This window comes from Lissotriton helveticus, chromosome 2_1 (genome assembly GCF_964261635.1).
Source record: "Lissotriton helveticus chromosome 2_1, aLisHel1.1, whole genome shotgun sequence".
Taxonomy (NCBI): domain Eukaryota; kingdom Metazoa; phylum Chordata; class Amphibia; order Caudata; family Salamandridae; genus Lissotriton; species Lissotriton helveticus.
Window position 1 is genome coordinate 46,150,480 of NC_136059.1, and position 19,123 is coordinate 46,169,602.

Below are 19,123 nucleotides of genomic sequence, written 5' to 3' on the forward strand. Positions count from 1 at the left end.
TATTATGTGGCAGTCTCTCTTGAGTCGCTGTTTATCTGTTTGGAGGTCGAAGTATTTGATCAAAGCATTGAACCTCTTTCTGTTTGGTCTTCCCTTACAGTTTACACCTGATTGTAGGAAGTCCTACAATATAATTACTCACTATTGTAGCCCTTTTTTGATAATTTGCCCGGTAGGTATAGTCTCGTTTTATGGACGTATTATTACAGTCCATATAATTCGTATCGTCATGTAACTCTTATTTGACAAATTTTTCGCTCTTTATTATAGTTCTTCGGGCTCATATTAAGTTACATCTCAAATTGGAAACATTGAGGGAACTAGGACGTGCCACCTATAGGAATCCTTCAAGGTATAAACCAAAACTATTGTTTATATGTGTACCCTCTGTTTGGATGACTATCAAACAGTAGGGCTTAGCAATTGGTCATGTGGAATAGATATTAGTTATGTTAATAATTGTAGATGTAATGAATGAATGAATGAATGATTACGCATTTATACCGCGCATGGCTACCCTTAGGCATCCCAGCGCATCAAGTACCTAGTCATTCCTCCAGCTCAAGGAAACTGAGCAGTGAGGATACTTTATATTACCGTTATCTATGTAATTTATTTTCATTAGAATCCTTTCTTTGAGGACCACATATCCCTGAATTACCGTCCTAAACCATTTTTCCTGATATCTTGCTTGTTGCGACCTTTATATTGATGGTAAGCCCCTGCGTGCGCCATTTTGGTGTTTTGTTCTCCCTGGGGCTGTTCACTTATAATCTCTAGACTTACCTGGTGTCTTAATCACAGCATATCTGTTATCTTAATAATCCTCTTTCTTGTTTCACTTACTATATAAACACATCTCGATTCCTTAAGGGACACATATATATTTTTCTTCCTTTTTTTCTTCTTTTTCTCCTTTTTCTAATCTTTAAGATATTTGATGTTTTACATGCAATGAACTAAACACTATGCATAGTGGATAAGACCTTTTTCTGACAACTGGTCTATTTTAAAGCTGCTTATCGCGGAGTAGCCTGTAGTTTTTTCACAGGATTATTCAGTGATTTTTAGAACAATTTGTTTATAATGTGCTTTACACCATCGTGAGGTTTTTCTAATTTGTGTCTTAAATATGTGCATTTGTTTGGGTCTTTTGTAACTATTTTTTGTCTTAAATATTGGTTTGCTTGTACTTAGTGATATTATTTTTTATAATGTTTAATGTCTTTATTATATTTATGTATATTTATGTATATTTATGTATGTATATGTCACAATTTTTACAGCCCTGACGAAGTTCCCACGGCACTTAGGGAACGAAACGCGTTGGCTGTGCCTGTGCGCATTGAAAATTTACAAATTGAATAAAGAAGAAACATTCACCAAACATCCTTTGCTCCATTTACTTCATTTGAGTGCACCTTCCCCTTTGTTTTTTGTATACTTGGGTTATGAGTTGAGAGCAGAATATGTGGAAGGGCTGGTTCCAGACCTTTATTTTAAGCTCAAGTAACATCATTGTTGAGTGATGTTACAGAGCGCCAAACTAAATAACTAATTTTCTTGTACAGACGAAAGGATGGCAGAGTTTTATGGTAAAAGTGGAGCTGAACCTAGTGGTTGATGTGCAATTGGTGAAAGCCAAGGGGGTATTACGAGGTGTGGTAAGCTGGGGCTTCAAAACCCACTGCACCCCACCAGTCCACTCCCAGGACTGGAATTAGATTTACCCTAATTCTATTATTAAGATATTTAAATTTCAGATTGTCATTTCCCCGTGGGGACAACTAAATCACATCGCCATGTCTTTTTAGACAGTGTAGTAGGGGGTACTATGGTCCTCCATTTGCTGCTCTTTACAGGTTTCCAGGATGGCACCTGGTGAGGGTATTACTGGGCTCTCTCTCAAGGGAATCATGCAGGAACGCTCTCGGTTGTTATGATGGTTTAACAATGTAGCTCACGAATGCAAACAGAGAAGAAAGCTTCATTCGGTGTACACCCTGACCACATGTAGAATAAGGTTCCCTTATGTCAAAGGAAGGTACAAGTAAGAAGTTCAGACAATGACTTTTGGGGCCAGATGTAGGAGCCCTAATACCGGTCGGTAACGTTACCGACCGGTATTAGGGTTTTCTGATGTAGGGGGCCTATACTTTACTGATTCTGTAAATTTACCGAATCGGTAAATTTACAGAATCGGTAAAATACCGAATCGGTATATTTACCGATTTGGTAAATCCACATGTAGCTGACACTCCTAAGAGTGCCACAGGCCCTTAAGAGTCGGTATTTTACCACCCAATCCTATTGGGTGGTAAAATACCGAATTCAGGTGTGCATGCACATCTGTGAATGCACACCTGGGCAATGTGACACACAGACATGCCCTTAGGGCATGTATGTGTGCCACATGTCACACAAGCCTGTACTTGGGGTGCTAGAGGGTGTCAAAGTGACACCCCCTGCACCCTTGCAGGATTCGGTATTTACCGATTTGGTAAATACCGAATCGGTATTGCCCATTGATTCCTATGGGCTTCAAGGCCCATAGGAATCAATGGGCAATACCGATTCGGTATTTACCGAATGGGTAAATACCGAATGTTACAGATTCGGTAATTCAAAATAAAAAATTACCTACACCTCCCTCCTTCTAATTTACCGATTCATAAATAATGTCTAATTTTCGAAGCATCGGTTAGTTGAACCTTTTTCACATCATAGTAGGTTAGTCAAAAATGTGCCAGACTATGGGGTATACCTTGCCAGGACATGGACACCCACTTCATATGAACTGAGGCCGCTATAAAGGATAAATGCTGAGAACGTGGCCTGGGGTACGTTTGGCTCAGAAATCCCTCTTCTACAAGCAGCAGTGCATCATTTTGTTGCCAGATCTCTTTGAGTGACCGGCAAGTGCATTAAGGGAGCTCTATTAATTTGCTAGGTTACTTGCAGAGAGGCAGAGGGGTCCCAGCTGACCCAGAATAGATGGGCTGTGGCAAAACATGAAACTTGGGATCTAACAAGTGTGCTGCTGTCCAAAATGTTGACACAAGGTGTTAAAGCACAAAAGGCTACAATGTATTCTGCACATTTGCCACCTCCATTATTCAGGAAAAGGCAGGTAGCTGTACTTATTGTTCCCCCCGCCCCCTGTCCCCACCCTCTTGTCTGCCCCATGGTACGCATCAGCAGAAGTTAGGAAGTGCACAACTTGCCCAGGGAGGGGACATCAGAATGGTGTCACAGCAGATAAATATTGCAGTCAGAAGGTGAGGGGCTGGCATGCGATATGGTCATGCATTGAAGCAGAATATAGGGGGGGAGGCGCGATGCTATAGGCTTTATTTTGGCCATTCACGGGCAGAAGGTTACAGTGCCAGGAACACGCATATAGGGCCCGATTCACAGAACTAACTTAAGATAAAATCCTAAACTTACTACCATTTTGATATTCACAGAAGGCACTTACTCATTTTGGTATTCACAGAAGGCACTTACTCATTTGTGTATTCACAGAAGTTAGGAGTCCTACCTTTAGGACTCCTAAATGCCTCCTGTGAATACCGAAAGTCTTAAAGTTAGGATTTTTCTTAATTTAGGAGTAGTAAAGTTAGGAGTCCTAACGTTAGGACTCCTAAATGCCTTCTGTGAATACCGATAGACTGAAAGTTAGGATTTTTCTCAGTTTAGGAGTAGTAAAGTTAGGACTCCTATGTACATATGTGTTATGGGTTGGGTGAGTTGCTGATATTGGCACTATGCCGTTGAGCTGTGTTGCAAGCCGTCCAAGATGGCGGCCATCAGGGCACAGCTAAGATAGGCAGCAAGGCATGTCCCAGCTCCCTATGCACAATCCGGGCACCTGCCGCAGACCAAGAACAAGGCAGGATAGAATCAAGTGAGCCTCAATAAACATGCAGCAATTGTTTCCCTTTTTAAAAAAGTTTTCAACTATTTCAATTACGTGTAGTAATAACACAATGTACACAGCAGTTCAAACACTAAAAACTGTCACACGGTGTAAAAATGCTATAAAACTAGTCAGCAAGCTTCCGAAGCTTGCTGCAGAGATACCAAGAGTGCTGCCTCTTCTCTGGTAATGTGTCAGTCTATTCCACGAGGACTGGTAATTGCTACACATAGTGCCTTGTATTAATATAGTGATTCACACCACTAGCGAGGCGCTGAGATAAACCGCATGTTAGACTGGAAGGGACTGGGCAAAGTGCTCGGCAAAGTTGTGAAGTTATTAACAAAAAACAAAAGAAAGTGAATGGTGCAGTATGGGCTGAAAACCCTAGAAAACATTAGCTTGTTGACCTTTCCTTGACACTCAAAATATCCTCACTAGCAAAAGGGTAAAGTGCTTTATATGAAATATGAAGTTGTGTATAATTAGATATTGTTATGTTTCAGAATTCACTAACATGGTGCACTATGCATTCCTCTTTGAGAGTTTAATGCCATGCTGAAAATAAAACAGGGTGGATTTAGACAGGCACATAAAAGGGCAATCGTTCTAGGACAAAACAATGCTTGTTTACATTTTCTTGGTCATAGTGCAGTAGAAGTTAAAACATGAAAATACAAGTCGACCTACTTCAATGAACCCTAGTAGGTTATTGTAGAGTAGGAAGCACTTTACCAGCTGAGCTCTTTCACTGGCTTCCTAAAACAAGCATTGGCAATGTCAATAGGCCTGGCTTTAAAGGAATGTTCTATGGTAAGTTGAAGCATGAGAACGGATACGTATTTGTGTGGAAGCAAAGAACTGTAAAGTACTATTGGTTAAGCTTAAATGGTCAGGTGACAGTTGAACTTTCAAGCCAGACCTAAATATCCATGTAGGTTAAGGAGTGCCCAACTCCCATCTATACTGCTGCCAGAGGAAAGCACCATACATCTTCTAGTTATCTAAGACACTTTACTAGCTTTACAATACTAAGCCTGTGCCCTAAAAGCTTAATTTCAGACAGCTGGATAAACAAAATGATCCCAGCTGCATGGACTGCAAGCACATTTTCGTGGAAGCAACCAACTTTTGCCTTATGGAAACATGTACTCCTGACTCCCAACAAGTGATGGCTGACATGTATTTACGGTGTAGGGTCGGGCAAAATACAGGTAGTGTAATTAATAAATGTAAAAAGGTAATTACCTTCCTGGCTTGCTGCACAATTTCCTCCTCTTCTCTGCTCAAAGCTCCAACGCAGGACCCACAAAACTACACTAACCAATCCTGGTGCTGTTCTCATGCTGCTAAACAGCATGAGAGACACATCAGGACTGGTGGAAGCAGCCTCGCTCAGTGCTCTGAAGAGCACTTGAGGCCTGCGCTTTCTCAAACTTAGCTCCTTTAGACAGTTGCTGGGTTAGAGACATTTAAATTGCACTGTCTGGTTGGCCGTTGCAAGACTGCCGGACAAAGGGACATGCGCACTTGAAACATAAGTGCACAGCTCCCTACTACCACTCACCTGCAATTTCCCCACCCCGTCCTGACACTTGGCTCAGGATGGGTTGCTTTAAAATAAAAAGATAGTAAATATACTTTATTGCCATTTTGTTTTTTCTGCTCTAGGGGTATTTTTTAGCCGGGCAAAGGTCCTTGGCTGTCATGGAGAAGCCACTCCTGTGTCCACCATGTGAGTGGGTACCAAAGGGGAGGATGGACGGAGTGCTTGAGCAAATCAAACACTCACCCTCAGTCAACTGATCTGGGTTTAATCCATCATCATTCTTTAGCTCACTCCACCACCCCAGTTCGGACATGGCCATATTCAAATCAGTCTGACCCTGTGCCTCATGGGAACAGTCCAGCCCGACCTGCCAAGCCATGCCTTCCCTGCACTGGAAACAAGCATCCTGGGACCGGTTTCAGATTCATAATCCTCATCAGCCAGGCTATCTTATATATATAATAATAATCTTTATTTGGATATAAAATATCCTTAAAAGAGCACCTTGGAGATTCCAACAGCAATACACATTATTGGGGAAAAAAAAAGAGGGAACTCGACATAAAAAGAATGATTAGATAAAAATCTTCCAAATTACATTAGGGGGCTTCAAAAACATATGAGTGATTAAAAAACGAAGGGGCACATTATGATGGAGGATTTTCCGCATCCTCCGGGCCGGCGGAAGCCACCGCCGGCCCAGCGGATGCGGAAAATCCTCTGCGGACCCACCAAAGACCCACCGCCACATTAGGATGGCTGGTGGGTCCTGGTTTCAGTCCGCCGCTTTTCTGCCGCGGTTGGCTTACAACCGCTGCGGAAAAGCTCTAACATGGCTGGCGGTGTCTATCATACACCGCCAGCCATATTAGGATAGTGTAAAATGTATGCTTTTCCGTGGCGGCTTTTCCGCCGTGGAAAAGCATACGGACCTTCACTTCGGGGGCCCGTTGCAGGCCCCCTGGGTGAAGGGGGGGGTGGGGGGTGCACATGGGGGGTACCTATGGTACCCCCCTGCTTTTGCGTGAACAAAGCATCAAGCACCGCGCGGTGCCTGCCGCTTTGTGCACGCAAATGCAGTGCATGCATTTTTAACATTGCGGCGGGTGCCGCTTGAAGCTGCACCCGCCACAATGTTAAAGATAGAGGATGTGACCGCCACCCTGGCGGTCACATCCTAATCTGCACGGAGGGAACGCCGCAGCCCATGCGGACGTTCCCTCCTACTCTGGGGTCGCAGACGGACTCAAGTCCGTCCGCGATCCTAATGACCCCCTTAAGGTGCAAAACAACAATGTCAACATGGCGTTAAAACACAAGAGGTTTGTGGTACTAACAATTAGCAATGTTGAGCTAGTAGATACAATCTGGTATTCAACAAATAGCAGCAAGTTATGATAAGGTGCAGTCAGATGAAAACGGTTTTGGCAGCATAAAATAAAGTCCAATTTAGTATAGACTGTTACTTAAAAGAAGAAGGCGTTGGCAGGCCCTTCCGGTTACTGAGTAAAATTACGGTATGCATGACGTATAAAAGTTGTAAGGCCTATATTTAAAGCTGTATTTTCAAGAGTCAGAGCTGCGATAATTGCTTGTCTGCAGGTCTGAATTCCCAGCCTATTCCACTCAGTTTTCAATTTACGTCTGCACTGTGACATAAGAGTGGGGCAAAGACAAACCACATGCTCCAAAGTTTCAGCCGTCTTGCCACACCCTCGGCACAATAAATCCTCTGACGCACGACGCCAAGAGGGCAAATCTTTTAGAAATTGCCAGTCACCCAGTTTGACAGCCATGAAGCTGAGTTTTAAGTACAAGGAGTAAGTGCAGGACAGATAGGAAGCGGGAGATATCCGCCCGTAAGAATTTATTATTGCCCATGCGTGTCTGCGTTTAGCGAAATGAGCTTTATCAATAATTAGGGACCTCATTCTGATACATTTCTTAATACTGGTTTTAAATACTGTGTTGCTGGGATTGAGGACCCATAGGTCGCCCACAGACATTTGCTGGATGGAATCCTTAAACAAACCACCGTAAGAGCCATCTGGGTTTTTCTGGGAGATGTCTAACCAAACTAATGACTCCAATGAGCCTTTGTCTGCTTGTTTAAGTTTGTGGCACAGATTTAGATAGATGCCGATGTTAGAGATTTCATAGTTTAATAAGCCCAATTCTAGTCTAATCTGTGCGGCAGAGGCAGTTTTAGTCACATGTTGGTTTAAATTGGTATTTAGTTTACCCCTAAAAATCTCAATGCCATACGACAGAGTCGGCCCGATTTTTGCACTCATAACTTCCAATAGTGGTGATAGACTTGGGCCAGGCAGATTTTTTGAAAGCTTAGAGAGGCTCACCTGAAGGTTCATGGCTTTTACTGAAATTTCATTGCGCTGTTTGGCAAAGTTACCCCTGGAGTCAAAGTTGACCCCTAAGTATTTATATGTATTTCCTGTTGAAAGGCTCGTGTTAATATACAGCCATCCACCACCAACGTTACTTTTTCTTCCGAAGGTAACCACTTGGGTTTTCTTTAAATTAACCTCTAAGCTATTCATGGTGGTATAGCTGTGTCGTTTGTTTAAAAGCCTTTGCAGCCCTACCCGTGTAAGACTGAAAAGGACCAAGTCGTTGGCGTATAAAAGGTTACTTATTGGCAAACCTCCCATCTTGGGTGGATGGCTGTTTGTTTCTTCTAGGGTGGCTGGCAAGTCTGCTATAAACAGGCTAAAAAGAAGTGGGGCCAGCACACATCCCTGTTTGACACCTCCAGTTGTCATGATTTTCCGAGAGAGATGTGTGCCGGACCCCAACTTCACCTGAACCCATGTGCCTGAGTGCAATTGGATAATCGCCTCCAGGAGTTTTGCTGGGATCCCCCATTTTTTTAGCTTTTCCCATAGACCAGCCAGGGGGACCCGATCGAATGCGGCTTTAAAATCAGCAAAAAACAGCCCTGGATGTAGTAAGTGCTTTGTCAACAATTATAGACAATGTCAGTAAGTTGGTCAAAGTGCCGGAATTAGAGGTGAAGCCGGTTTGATTCATTGGGATCCGGTTATTCTGCTATGCCCATGTTCTGAGCTCCTCCAATAGAGTACCTGCATAATGCTTAGCCTCAATGTCTAAAAAGGCAATTAATCTATAATAGTTTGTAGAGGCATGAGAACCTGACTTGTAAATCGGATGGATTATTGCACCTCGCCAAGAATCCGGTATGGTTGAGCTTCTTAATACAAAATTGAAAAGGTTGGTTAGGTATCCCGACCAAAGGTCTATGTTTGATTTGAACAAGTTCTGTGGTAGGCCATTTGGACCCGGAGCTCCGTCTGTTCTTGCTTTTAATAATACTTTGGGAACATTTCTTGGGTGATCTGCAGATCTTCACTTCGAGGATCTAAACAGCCAGTGATCCTGCTCCAGCTCTTACTCGGGCTTATTTTCGTCGGGTTAGGAGCACATGTGTCTATAGGCGTTGTTCGCTCTGAGGACCTAAAGTGGTCTGTCAGGAAGGCAGACCAGTCAGCTTCTGCAATATTTGCCGACCCAAAGCTGGATGAACTAGAGTTATGACTAGAGTATTGGCCTAGGTGAAGTCGTTTATCTTTTTGTAGCGCCTGCCTAAATGATTTTTGGGCGGTTTTGTACACATTCAGGAGCTCGTTGTTTCCTGGGGATATCTTGAGGGTCCGCAAGGCATTATTTCTGGATTTCTTCAGTACCCTAGTTTGGCTTGAGATTGAAAACTGGCGACTAAAAGAAGCCTTATGGGAATGCTGTTTAGCTGGGAAGAGGCTTATCAATTGGGAACAGAACATCGACCATGCGGCAGTGGGAGAGGCCACCAGGTCAGTGCCTCCTGCTATGAAGACCAAACATGCCTTCATAACGTTGGAGCTGATGTCTTTGCTCCATCTTAAACCCTTTTAGATTTTCAGTATAAGTTCCTATGGGGCTATCTTGAATCCAGTGGTAGAGTGAGCAAGGGACCCAAGTCTGGGCATACCCTGCCAACTCAGGGCGAACAAAGCGATACCAAAGGGGAGGATGGACGGAGTGCTTGAGCAAATCGAACACTCACCCCAGTTAACTGATCTGGGTTTAATCCATCATCATTCTTTAGCTTAGTGGAGAAGTGTGCCTCACTGGTTAGAAGCGGCAGTCCCTGATGCAGAGGTCTGGCCCGGGACCAGGGTTCAATTCCCGACGCGGCAGGGTCTTGGGCTCAATGTCCGGGGACTCGATAATTCTCGCCTCGGTGCCTACTCTAATCATGGGTCCCACTCTGCAACTCTGGGCAATAGCTTGCTTAATCTCCACAACGGCCCCAATAGTGCTGGGATGCCTGGCTTCACCTTGGGGGTGCCCAGTAGGGAACATCTCACAGGGGAAGCCAGGAAGGGTTCCACAGCGGTATACAGCACCAGGATACCCCGAGATGGGGTAGCAGTGCGCTTTACAAGTATACCTACACACACACACTCCACCACCCCAGTTCAGACATGACCATATGCAAATCAGTCTGACCCTGTGCCTCATGGGAACAGTCCAGCCTGAACTGTCAACCCATGTCTTCCCTGGACCGGAAACAAGCAACCTGAGACCGGTTTCGGATTCATAATCCTCATCAGCCAGTGGTAGAGTGAGCAAGGGACTCACGTCTGGACATACCCTGCCAACTCAGGGCGAACAAAGCGATACCAAGAGGATGTAGGACGGAGCGCTTGAGCAAATCAAACACTCACCCCAAGTCAACTGATCTGGGTTTGGAGCCAAAGTCCCTCTATGGTGTTCCTCACATAATTGTACGGTGACTGATGCACTGCCGAACCAGACCATAAAAACCATTAGGGCAATGGGACAGCACACGTCACAAGGCAGAGAGTGCTCCAAAGTAATACCTTCATACTTTATATACACTACCTAGAGACCAGCCCTCAATGTCCAAGAGAAGCCACAATGGAAGATCGCAGGCTCCTGTAAAGACTGATGGTTGAGAGATATTATTTGATGCAGACTTCACGTTGAGCGCTCCCATTTGTGGATGAGCCATCAACTGTCAGTCCCAAATACAGGAGACTTGTGTGTCAGCCATCCGCAGTACATGCAGGTAAAAGCGATGAGGCATTGGGCGCGTGGGGGGGGTATTTCGAAGGAAAATTAAATACATAATTAATGTTCCCTCTGCATCGTCCCTCAAAATACGCCCCCCACGCAGCCCCACCGCACCACGGCTGGTACCTGCACAGACCGCGGCTGATTTCAGCAATGGTTAAGTCTCTTCCTCCACAGGCCCATTCTTGGAATAATCTCAAATGCTGCATCACACAAGGTTAAGTTAAGAACATGACACAATGCCCATTGCCTATATCTTGACAAAACGTGAGCAGTATGGTTTAAAAAGACCCTAACCCTGAACACAGAGCCGCAGTACACATTTTATAAACTAAAATAAGGAAAACAGCTGATAAGGATCACATTAAACGTTTTCCACTTTACGAATCATCCAGGATGATGCACAACAATGCTGTTCAAAGAAAGGATCAAACAAAAGTAGCGCTTCACTGGAAAACTCTGTAAAGTGACGCTAATGTGTGTGGCTGTCAATAAAACCAATCTGGCCATTTTGTGACCACTCTGTATTACTATTTAGTTTTTCTTTGTTTCATATTTAGAACCTTTTTTTCTCACCATCCGAAGCTGCTTTTTGGAATAGAAAAATGTCAGAAAAAGATGGTATTTGCAGCCATTTAACAAGGGAACAAATAAAGGAAAGGAGATGAATGAGAGGGTAAGAGATGTTTGTTGATGTCATGGGATCAGATTTAAAAGCCCCTTGCAACACTTTCACGCCACCGTTGCACCACTTTTGTGATGCAGTAGCATCATAAACAATGCTCCACATTGCAACACATTTACAACGTGATGCATCTAGGGAGATGCGTCTTGTTGCAAAGCCCTGCGCCTCATTATACCTGCGTCAGGTATAATGTATGCAGGGTGGGCGTTCCTATGTAAGGAAGCCACTGTGTCACTTCTTCGACGCCACTGCGTCAAATCCTTGAAGCAGACGTAAAAAGTGATGCAGCATAATAGGAGTAGGCATTCCTCATCATTGCTGGAGTTGCGTCGTGCTTGCGACACGACTCCAGCAATGCATTGCCTTTACGCCAACAGATGCGTCACGCATCGGTCAATCCTTGCACTGCATTGTAAATGCCACACATCCATGGTGGTGCAAGGGTTTTTTTGTGTGACACAAATTAACTGACGCATCTCTTTGAATATGCAGAGATGCGTCAGTTCTTGTAAATCTGCCCCATGGTTTTTAGCAAGTGAGGAAGAGCGAGACAGAGACAGGGAATAAGAGGAAGAGGAAGAAAGAGAGAAAGAGAGAGGAGTTGGGGAGGCAGCTGCCAGTTGCAGAGCAGAAGTAAACACTGTAGTGAGGTGGGCGGCGTAAGATGAGTGTGGTGAGGTGGAGGGGGGGTGTTCTTCATATTTAGAATGGTGCCCCTACACCGTGGTGAGGCAGATAAATCCATGCAAATGGTTGTTTTTGTTGCGATTGGACCAAAGATGAGCAGAGGAGCAAACATAAACATTTGACACTGTTCACATCAACAAGATGTTGCAGCACTGCCAGGAAAGGTGTACTTCCCAATGCGGGAAAAACAATGGGACACATTTTAAAAAACATTTTAAAGAGCAGGGCTGCGCCAAATTTGGCAGTGCTGTGCTCTGACATTTTTAAAACGCAGAGATGCGCCGTATTCACAAGAATATTTATTTATTTATTTATTTATTAAGCTTGTAGAGCGCGACAGCTACCCAAGAAGCGTTTCCCGGCGCTATTAGAAACATGAGCAGTATGACGCAGAAATCCAGAAGGTTACTGATTGAAAAGCAAGGTTTTAATGGATTTACAGAAACAACCATAACAGTTTTCTGAACGAATGTCAAGGGGAAGAGAATTCCAGAGTCTGGGACCTAGGAAAGAGAAGGACCTGCCGCCCATTCTTGAGTATTTATATTTAGGCAGGCAGAAAAGAACTTGAGAGGAAGAACGAAGCATGCGTGCAGGAGAACAAGTTTTAACAAGAGTTTGCAGATATCTGGGAGCATTCCCAGTCTTGATTTTGTGCATATAACTCAAGGCTTTGAATTTTACTCGACTCTCCATTTTAAGCCAGTGGAGGTCTCAGAGGCGCCCTGAGATGTGTTCAGTTTTCTTACAGCCGCAGAGTAGACGTGCAGCAGCATTTTGGACCAATTGGAGGAGCCTTGTAACTGCCTTGGTAGCCCCCAGGTAGAGTATGTTTCCATAATCCAACCGAGAGGTCACCAAGGCATTAATTACAGACCTCTGGGTGTCCTTAGGCAACATCCATAAGATTTTCTATAACCAGCGCAGAATAGTGAAGCAGGTAGCAGATACTTTATTTACCTGTACTTGCAAAGTCAGCCTATTATCAATAGTCACTGCCAGGTTACATACGTGCTCAGATGGAGATGGAAGGGGGCCCATTTCAGATGGCCAATGTTTGGCACTCCACAGATCATGTTTATGCCCAAGGATCAGGACCTCTGTCTTCCCTCCATTCAGTTTGAGTAGGATAAGATTCACCCAGGTGGCTATTTCCCTAAGACCCGACTGAAGGAGGGAGGAAGAGGCCTGGTCAGATTGGGATAGGGAAAAAACAATTTGTGAGTCATCAGCATAGGTGAAAAGCGTGAGCCCCGCATGATCCGCTATGTACGCCAAGGGAGTGCCATATAAGTTAATATGGTGCTTCCCTGTGTTTGCCCTAGCATTGGAGCAAAAAAGCTGCCTAGCGCCGGCGCAGGCACCCTGTTGCCAGGGAAAATTGTTTATTTGTAGGAAGAGAAACCTTCCTGCATAAAAACAACCCAGCTAACATGGTGCGAGTGCCGGCGTTGGCCCTAGACAGCACATTGTGCACCAGCGCTGGGAAAAGTCAGTCATGCGCTGTACAATGTTAAGAACGGGCCATTCCTGCCCTTTCCCTATCATGCACCGCAGCTCAGTGACTTCGCACAGCATGCAATGCACCATTTTAAGAGTAGAATTGGTAAAACCAAGATCATCTCCAATGTTTCCTCAATTGCTGCTCACATGATACCCAGTTGTCGTCCATTCACATGGTTATTCATCAGGGGTCTCAGATCAGCAAAACAATCTCTGACTCTATACATGTTGGCAGCCGTGTGTGGTGCTTGGTCTTTCCTGGCACTAACCCAGTATCTCTGCTTCCCTCTATCCTCTTCCTTCCCCCCTTTTGTGTTTTTGTCCTTCAGGGTACAGAAAACAAAGTGGAAGAGGAGAATGTGGGGCAATATTTGGGGCAGAGGAAAAAGATTTGCTGTTTCCTTAACTATCATTCGGTGAAGCTGTTTTAATCAACCCAAGAGCTCCAATGTCCAGGTGCTGTAAACCCTCCTGAGGATACTGTTTTGAAGGAAAACATGCTCTGAGAATATATCTAGGAAATCCCTCTTTTTGCTGTGTTCCCACATTGCTGTAGAGAAGTTTGACGCATTAACAATTCTAGTGCTTGCACATCTACTATCCTTTTGTATATTTTGTCAATTGTCATGTGTTCACCTGTTGTCGGCAGTTGTGTTAACAAAGGGGTACCCTCAGCTCTGTGGCTGCGTCTTCTGTAGCTGACATCCAGGTGTCTGAATCAACACCTAATGTTCCTGTTGTCTATAGTACTTAAATATTTTAAGGCATATTTCTGAAAGAGAAAAAGAAGTATTTAATAACGCCACAATTAACCCTTGACATGGGGTTAGAGTTTGCGCTTTCCTGAAACTGACCAATCGAACGTAATGTCTCATTCCTCTCTCAAAGATCTGCCTCATTACTGCAAAAACTGAGCTGCCACAACTTCCAGATCACTGGTTTCAAATCTAGCAGTCGTTCTGTAGACACCAGCCAAGGTACTCTCTCCTTGAGGCCAACCACTGGTTTAGTGTAGATCAGCGGTGTAAGTCTCCCTGTCGCTCTCTCACTCTGCTGTAGTGCACATTTGTGTGGTTGGAATGCATCACTGTATCGATAAAGGAGAATTGCCCAGATTACTTACCGGTAATCTTCATTACTCTGAGTATTGTCTGCCTTGCCTAACTCTGGTGGCGACAAGGAGGTCATTCCTACCTGTTCTTCTTGAAGCCCAGCTCGTGCTCCTGCAGAGAAGCTGCCGCATACAGGGTGCCTTTGTTGCCAAGCGGTGAGCCATTGCTGGTCACTGGATAGCACGGTTACGGCTGCAGATCCAAGATGGCCGCCTCAGGGCTCTGAAGTCTAACAAGAGTCACCAGATTCAGTTCTTATTGCAAGTCTGACTGGAACGTCCTGCAGTTCAAAAAGAAATTCATAAGAGTTAGAAAGTGCATGCTGCTGAGCATTGTGGGTGTGTAGGGGCATGTCAGGAGTGCAGCAATGGAGTATTTCTTTCTGTGCTTGCCAGTGTTCTACTTACACACTTATGTCATAGCCTGGGGAGTAGATATGGATGAGTGGGTTGTCTCAGACCCTGCAAGATGACACGCTTGGTCACGAGTGGGCACGAGTGGGCATTAGGATATAAACTGCAGCAGGCTCTCCTGTCCTACTACCCTGAATAAATCAGGCTTATGGACCCATGATAGGAAGAATGGGGTCACAAGAGAGAGCGAGAAGACATAAAGGAACAAAAACACAAACGTTTTAACTCTAGGACTCACACTGCGTTGTGACTAATGTTAGTGATTCAGTGTGTGTTCATCTGTTTAATTATGCTCTCTGGGGCCGATTCACAGAACTAACTTAAGACAAAATCCTAAACTTCCTAATTTTGGTTTTCACAGAAGGCATTTAGTAGTAGTAAAGTTAGGATTTTGTCTCAAGCTTGACTTAAGACAAACTTAAGATAGACTTAAGACGGGCTTTAGCAACCAGAGCTAATGGTTGAATGTAAATTTTAAATAGAGATAGGTTCAAAGCAGAGCCCTGGGGGACACCATGGCATAGCATGTGAACCTTGGAGTTGTAGAGAGAGGAAACAACCTGAAAGGATCTTTCATATAAAAAGGGGAAGTGAACCAAGTTAGAGCCACTCCACCAATATCAATGTTCTGTAGACATCGCAACAGAATCTCAAGGGATACGGTGTCAAAAGCAGCGCTTAAATCAAGCAGAATCAGAACCGAGGATCTGCCCTTATCTAACGAGCCACACAGGTGCTCAGTAACCACCAGCAGTGCGGACTCTGTACTATGTTATGGTCTGAGGCACTTCTGAGAGGAATCCAAAATATGGTTCGACTGAGAACATTAGCTAGAATAGCATTAATGTGAGACTCTGGGATTTTAGCGAGAAAAGGCAGCAGGGAGATGGGACGAACATTTTCTGATTTGGAAGCATCCAAAGCAGGCTTTTTTAGTAGAGGGAGAACTTTGGCATGGTGCCACATAGCAGCTACTGACGCTGACGTCAGAGAAACATTTATCAGTTCAAGACAGGCGTGGAGAAGACAGCCTTGAGACTCAAGGAACAGGTCGGGCTTGAGGGAGTCATCAGGAAGACCCGATTTTACTTTGTTACACGTGAGAGGTGCAAGACTTTCACGTTCACAATGTCCCAGATGTTGAACATCTGGCGTGCCCTAGCTATCTGTGTAACACGCAGACTGAGCACCCATCACCTTACCAGAACAGGTCCAGCATCTCTTCCAATACCTGCTTACCGAAAATAGTCTTCTATTTGGGCAGTGTCCTATGTGGGGGGAGGGCCTACCTGTGCTGGCCTCTGCGGGGGCCCTACCTCCATCCTCTATTAAAGAAATAAAGCAGAGCTCTTTGGAAACACACCTGTGCTTTGTGTGCTCACCTTTCCCAACAACATATTTTAGTCAATCAAGGACTAGCTTTTAAAAGTGCTATCAGCATCTTCTGGACAGTGTGGCTGTCTGCCCACCCACCCCGTCAAATGTCCACTTTTGGGGCTCCGTCTAGAATGAACTGCTTAGTGCACGTCCTGCCTCGATGCACTGATGAAGCAGGCGATTCCATTCTGGTGTGTCAGACCCGGCCTGAAGATGCTTAGGCCACGCCCTTGTCTGGGGTTCTAGGTCACGCCCCTTTAGAGTCTGCAGCGGTTTTATCCCATTCAAAGCAATGTGTTGGACTGTGCTAGCCAGGGCACAAGTCCTTAAAAAAGAAGTTGGGGGACTATTCTAGTTAGGCAGTATGCAAGTGACATCACAGTGTGTGACATCATGCACGTGACATCATGGCGCGTGACATCATGGCGCGCGACATCACAGCGCACAACATCACGGAGCACATCACACATGGCATCATAGAAAGGGGCATCACAAGCCACGACTTTACAGGAAGTGGCGTCACAAGAAGTGACATCAGATCCAAAGCCCTCACAGATATGTTTGTCAGGTCTGTCATGTGTACGCTTGAGCGCCTTGCGAGGATAATAGCGCAGTGAGCTCTGGAAGATGATATGTGACTTCTACACCTTGCATCCCCCAGTTTTATGTAACACACCCTGTACATTCATTTACAAACCTATATCATTTCTTGTTACATATAATATGCACGTGTTAATTTAAAGTGCTCTGACACTCTGCACTGGAATGAGTAGGTCTATACAAGAAAAATAGTGGTACTTAAATTATTTTAACGCCTCCTCAGGACAAGTAAGCTCTATATAAATGCAACTTGCTTTGTGTAAATACTGGGAAAGACCAACACATCTGACGTTCTAACAGAGCAGACATATTTCCTAAACAGGGACTGAACAAAGTGAAAAGCGGCCTCTCTTAAGTATGGGTGAAGTGCTAACAAGGTGCGAGCCTTTGTTTCCCCTCCACTTCATTTGCATCAGGTGTGAGGCTCCAGACTGCTCCCAGCCAGGAGACTCCAACGAAAGGAGGCCTGATGACCCCTCAGATTGGGCCTTTGTTATGGGCCCAGCAGGAGTCTTAAGAAAGAAAGCCCGGTCCCCACCTGCACTTTGTTGCTTGTTGCAGATGGAAAGCAGACAACGTGCAGGAGCTGCTGAAAGTGTCCAGGTGATGGGAAATTACACCGGGACAGCTTCAGCACATTATTCAGTGGGGCCCAACTTCTTGGCAGGGTGGACGGCGTTCACCCTGTGAAAATTGTGGGCGGAAGCCGTCCACCTGCGTGTACCCCGACTCGTGCCCTGGTGCTAGCTGTGAGGCAGAAACACCAAAACACTGCAAGTCCCCCAGATCTGCATGACGTCATAAATCCCGCTTTAGAGTCCCTGTGTAGGGCCACAGAGCTCCTTGGTATCAACAAATATGTATGTCAATGATGGCAGAGGGCTTGAGCCATTTATTTTGAATAATGCACCAAACGTCCTCTTTCGTTCACACACTGTTCCTGCCTTTCACTCCCCAACCTCTGCCTAGCTCATAGATTTGAAAGGAATTATAGAAACGGCCGCACTCCTTTCTTTACTAAAATATTACTCTGTTTGTTCCAATTTCACAAAATATGGCTGCTATAGGGCATCACCTCCTGATCTTCAGGTGTAATGATAGTATGGTAAAGAAAATCAAATATTGAACATGTCAGTGACGTTCGCAAGAACCGACACAGATCACGCCCATACTTAAGCATTTCACAGGGTAAACCCCCTGAAGAAGGGCTGGTCCCGAAATGCATCGGGGATTTGTGTTCATACTCCTGTGAATCAGCTGTACATGTTCAATATTTGATAGTAATGAAAAGTGGATATATTCACTCCATGAACAGATGAATGGATTTTTTCACTATTGAATTATGACGTAAATAAACCATAGTGAAATACAACTAATGGAGTTTTGGCTTGCGATTCTTTTGTTTAGGAGTGCTCACGGGTTGCCCTTCCAGTGGCGAAGGATTTTCTTTATCATAGCTCATAGCAGATCTTTACAAACTGTGTGTCCCGACACAGTACTGTGTTGCCTGCAAAGGGTGGGTGTGTCGCAGGATGACACCGGTATTAATGGCCACTTAGCACATAACTTCTGCTAATTAAGAGGCATTAAGCTGTGCTTTAAGGCCTCTGCCGGCGACGTCATTCACCCACTCTCCCCTGGTCTCTGTTGAAAACACCCGATTGTCTGATAAAACATCCCCCCCTCGCGCCGATGAGATACAGAGCTGGCATGTGGGGAACCGTGATTCATTCAAATACTTTCCGCGTAATTCGAGAAATTTAAATACAAAACACTGTTATAGTGCAAATTGCCAGGCTTTCTACACAGCAGGGGACGCAATCAGCTCGTCTGTGTGCAAAGCTTATGTCTGCTCTGTGTATGGAAAAGAAAAAGAATTCTGACCATATATTCTGCAGGAAGCGATAATTAAAATCTTTTTATTTTAACAAATATTGTTAGCTTTTTAATAAACTCTCCATGTCCTCCTTCCCCACCGGGTCAATTTTTTATTTTATTTTATTCTTAACAAACATATTTTGGCCTCTAAAGAAATGCGTTGGCATGAGACCATCTAACCGACATACCCCTTCCGTCTACTGTCTGGAATAGACAGAGGGAGATAGACACACAGAGGTAGGAGGGTGACAGAGGGAGGGCGAAAGACAGACCGAGGTGGGAGGG

General features: G+C 44.7%; 1 protein-coding gene across 1 annotated transcript in view; it reads right to left on the minus strand.

Moving 5' to 3' along the window:
• The window catches only part of LOC144817693 (long-chain-fatty-acid--CoA ligase ACSBG2-like), a 383,515-nt gene that overhangs the window by 352,247 nt on the left and 12,145 nt on the right, over positions 1-19,123 (minus strand). Inside the window, exon 2 of the mRNA XM_078674441.1 lies at positions 14,653-14,850. Coding sequence (XP_078530567.1) covers positions 14,653-14,734 — 82 coding nt within the window. The 5' untranslated portion in view covers positions 14,735-14,850. The remainder of the gene's footprint in view (positions 1-14,652; positions 14,851-19,123) is intronic.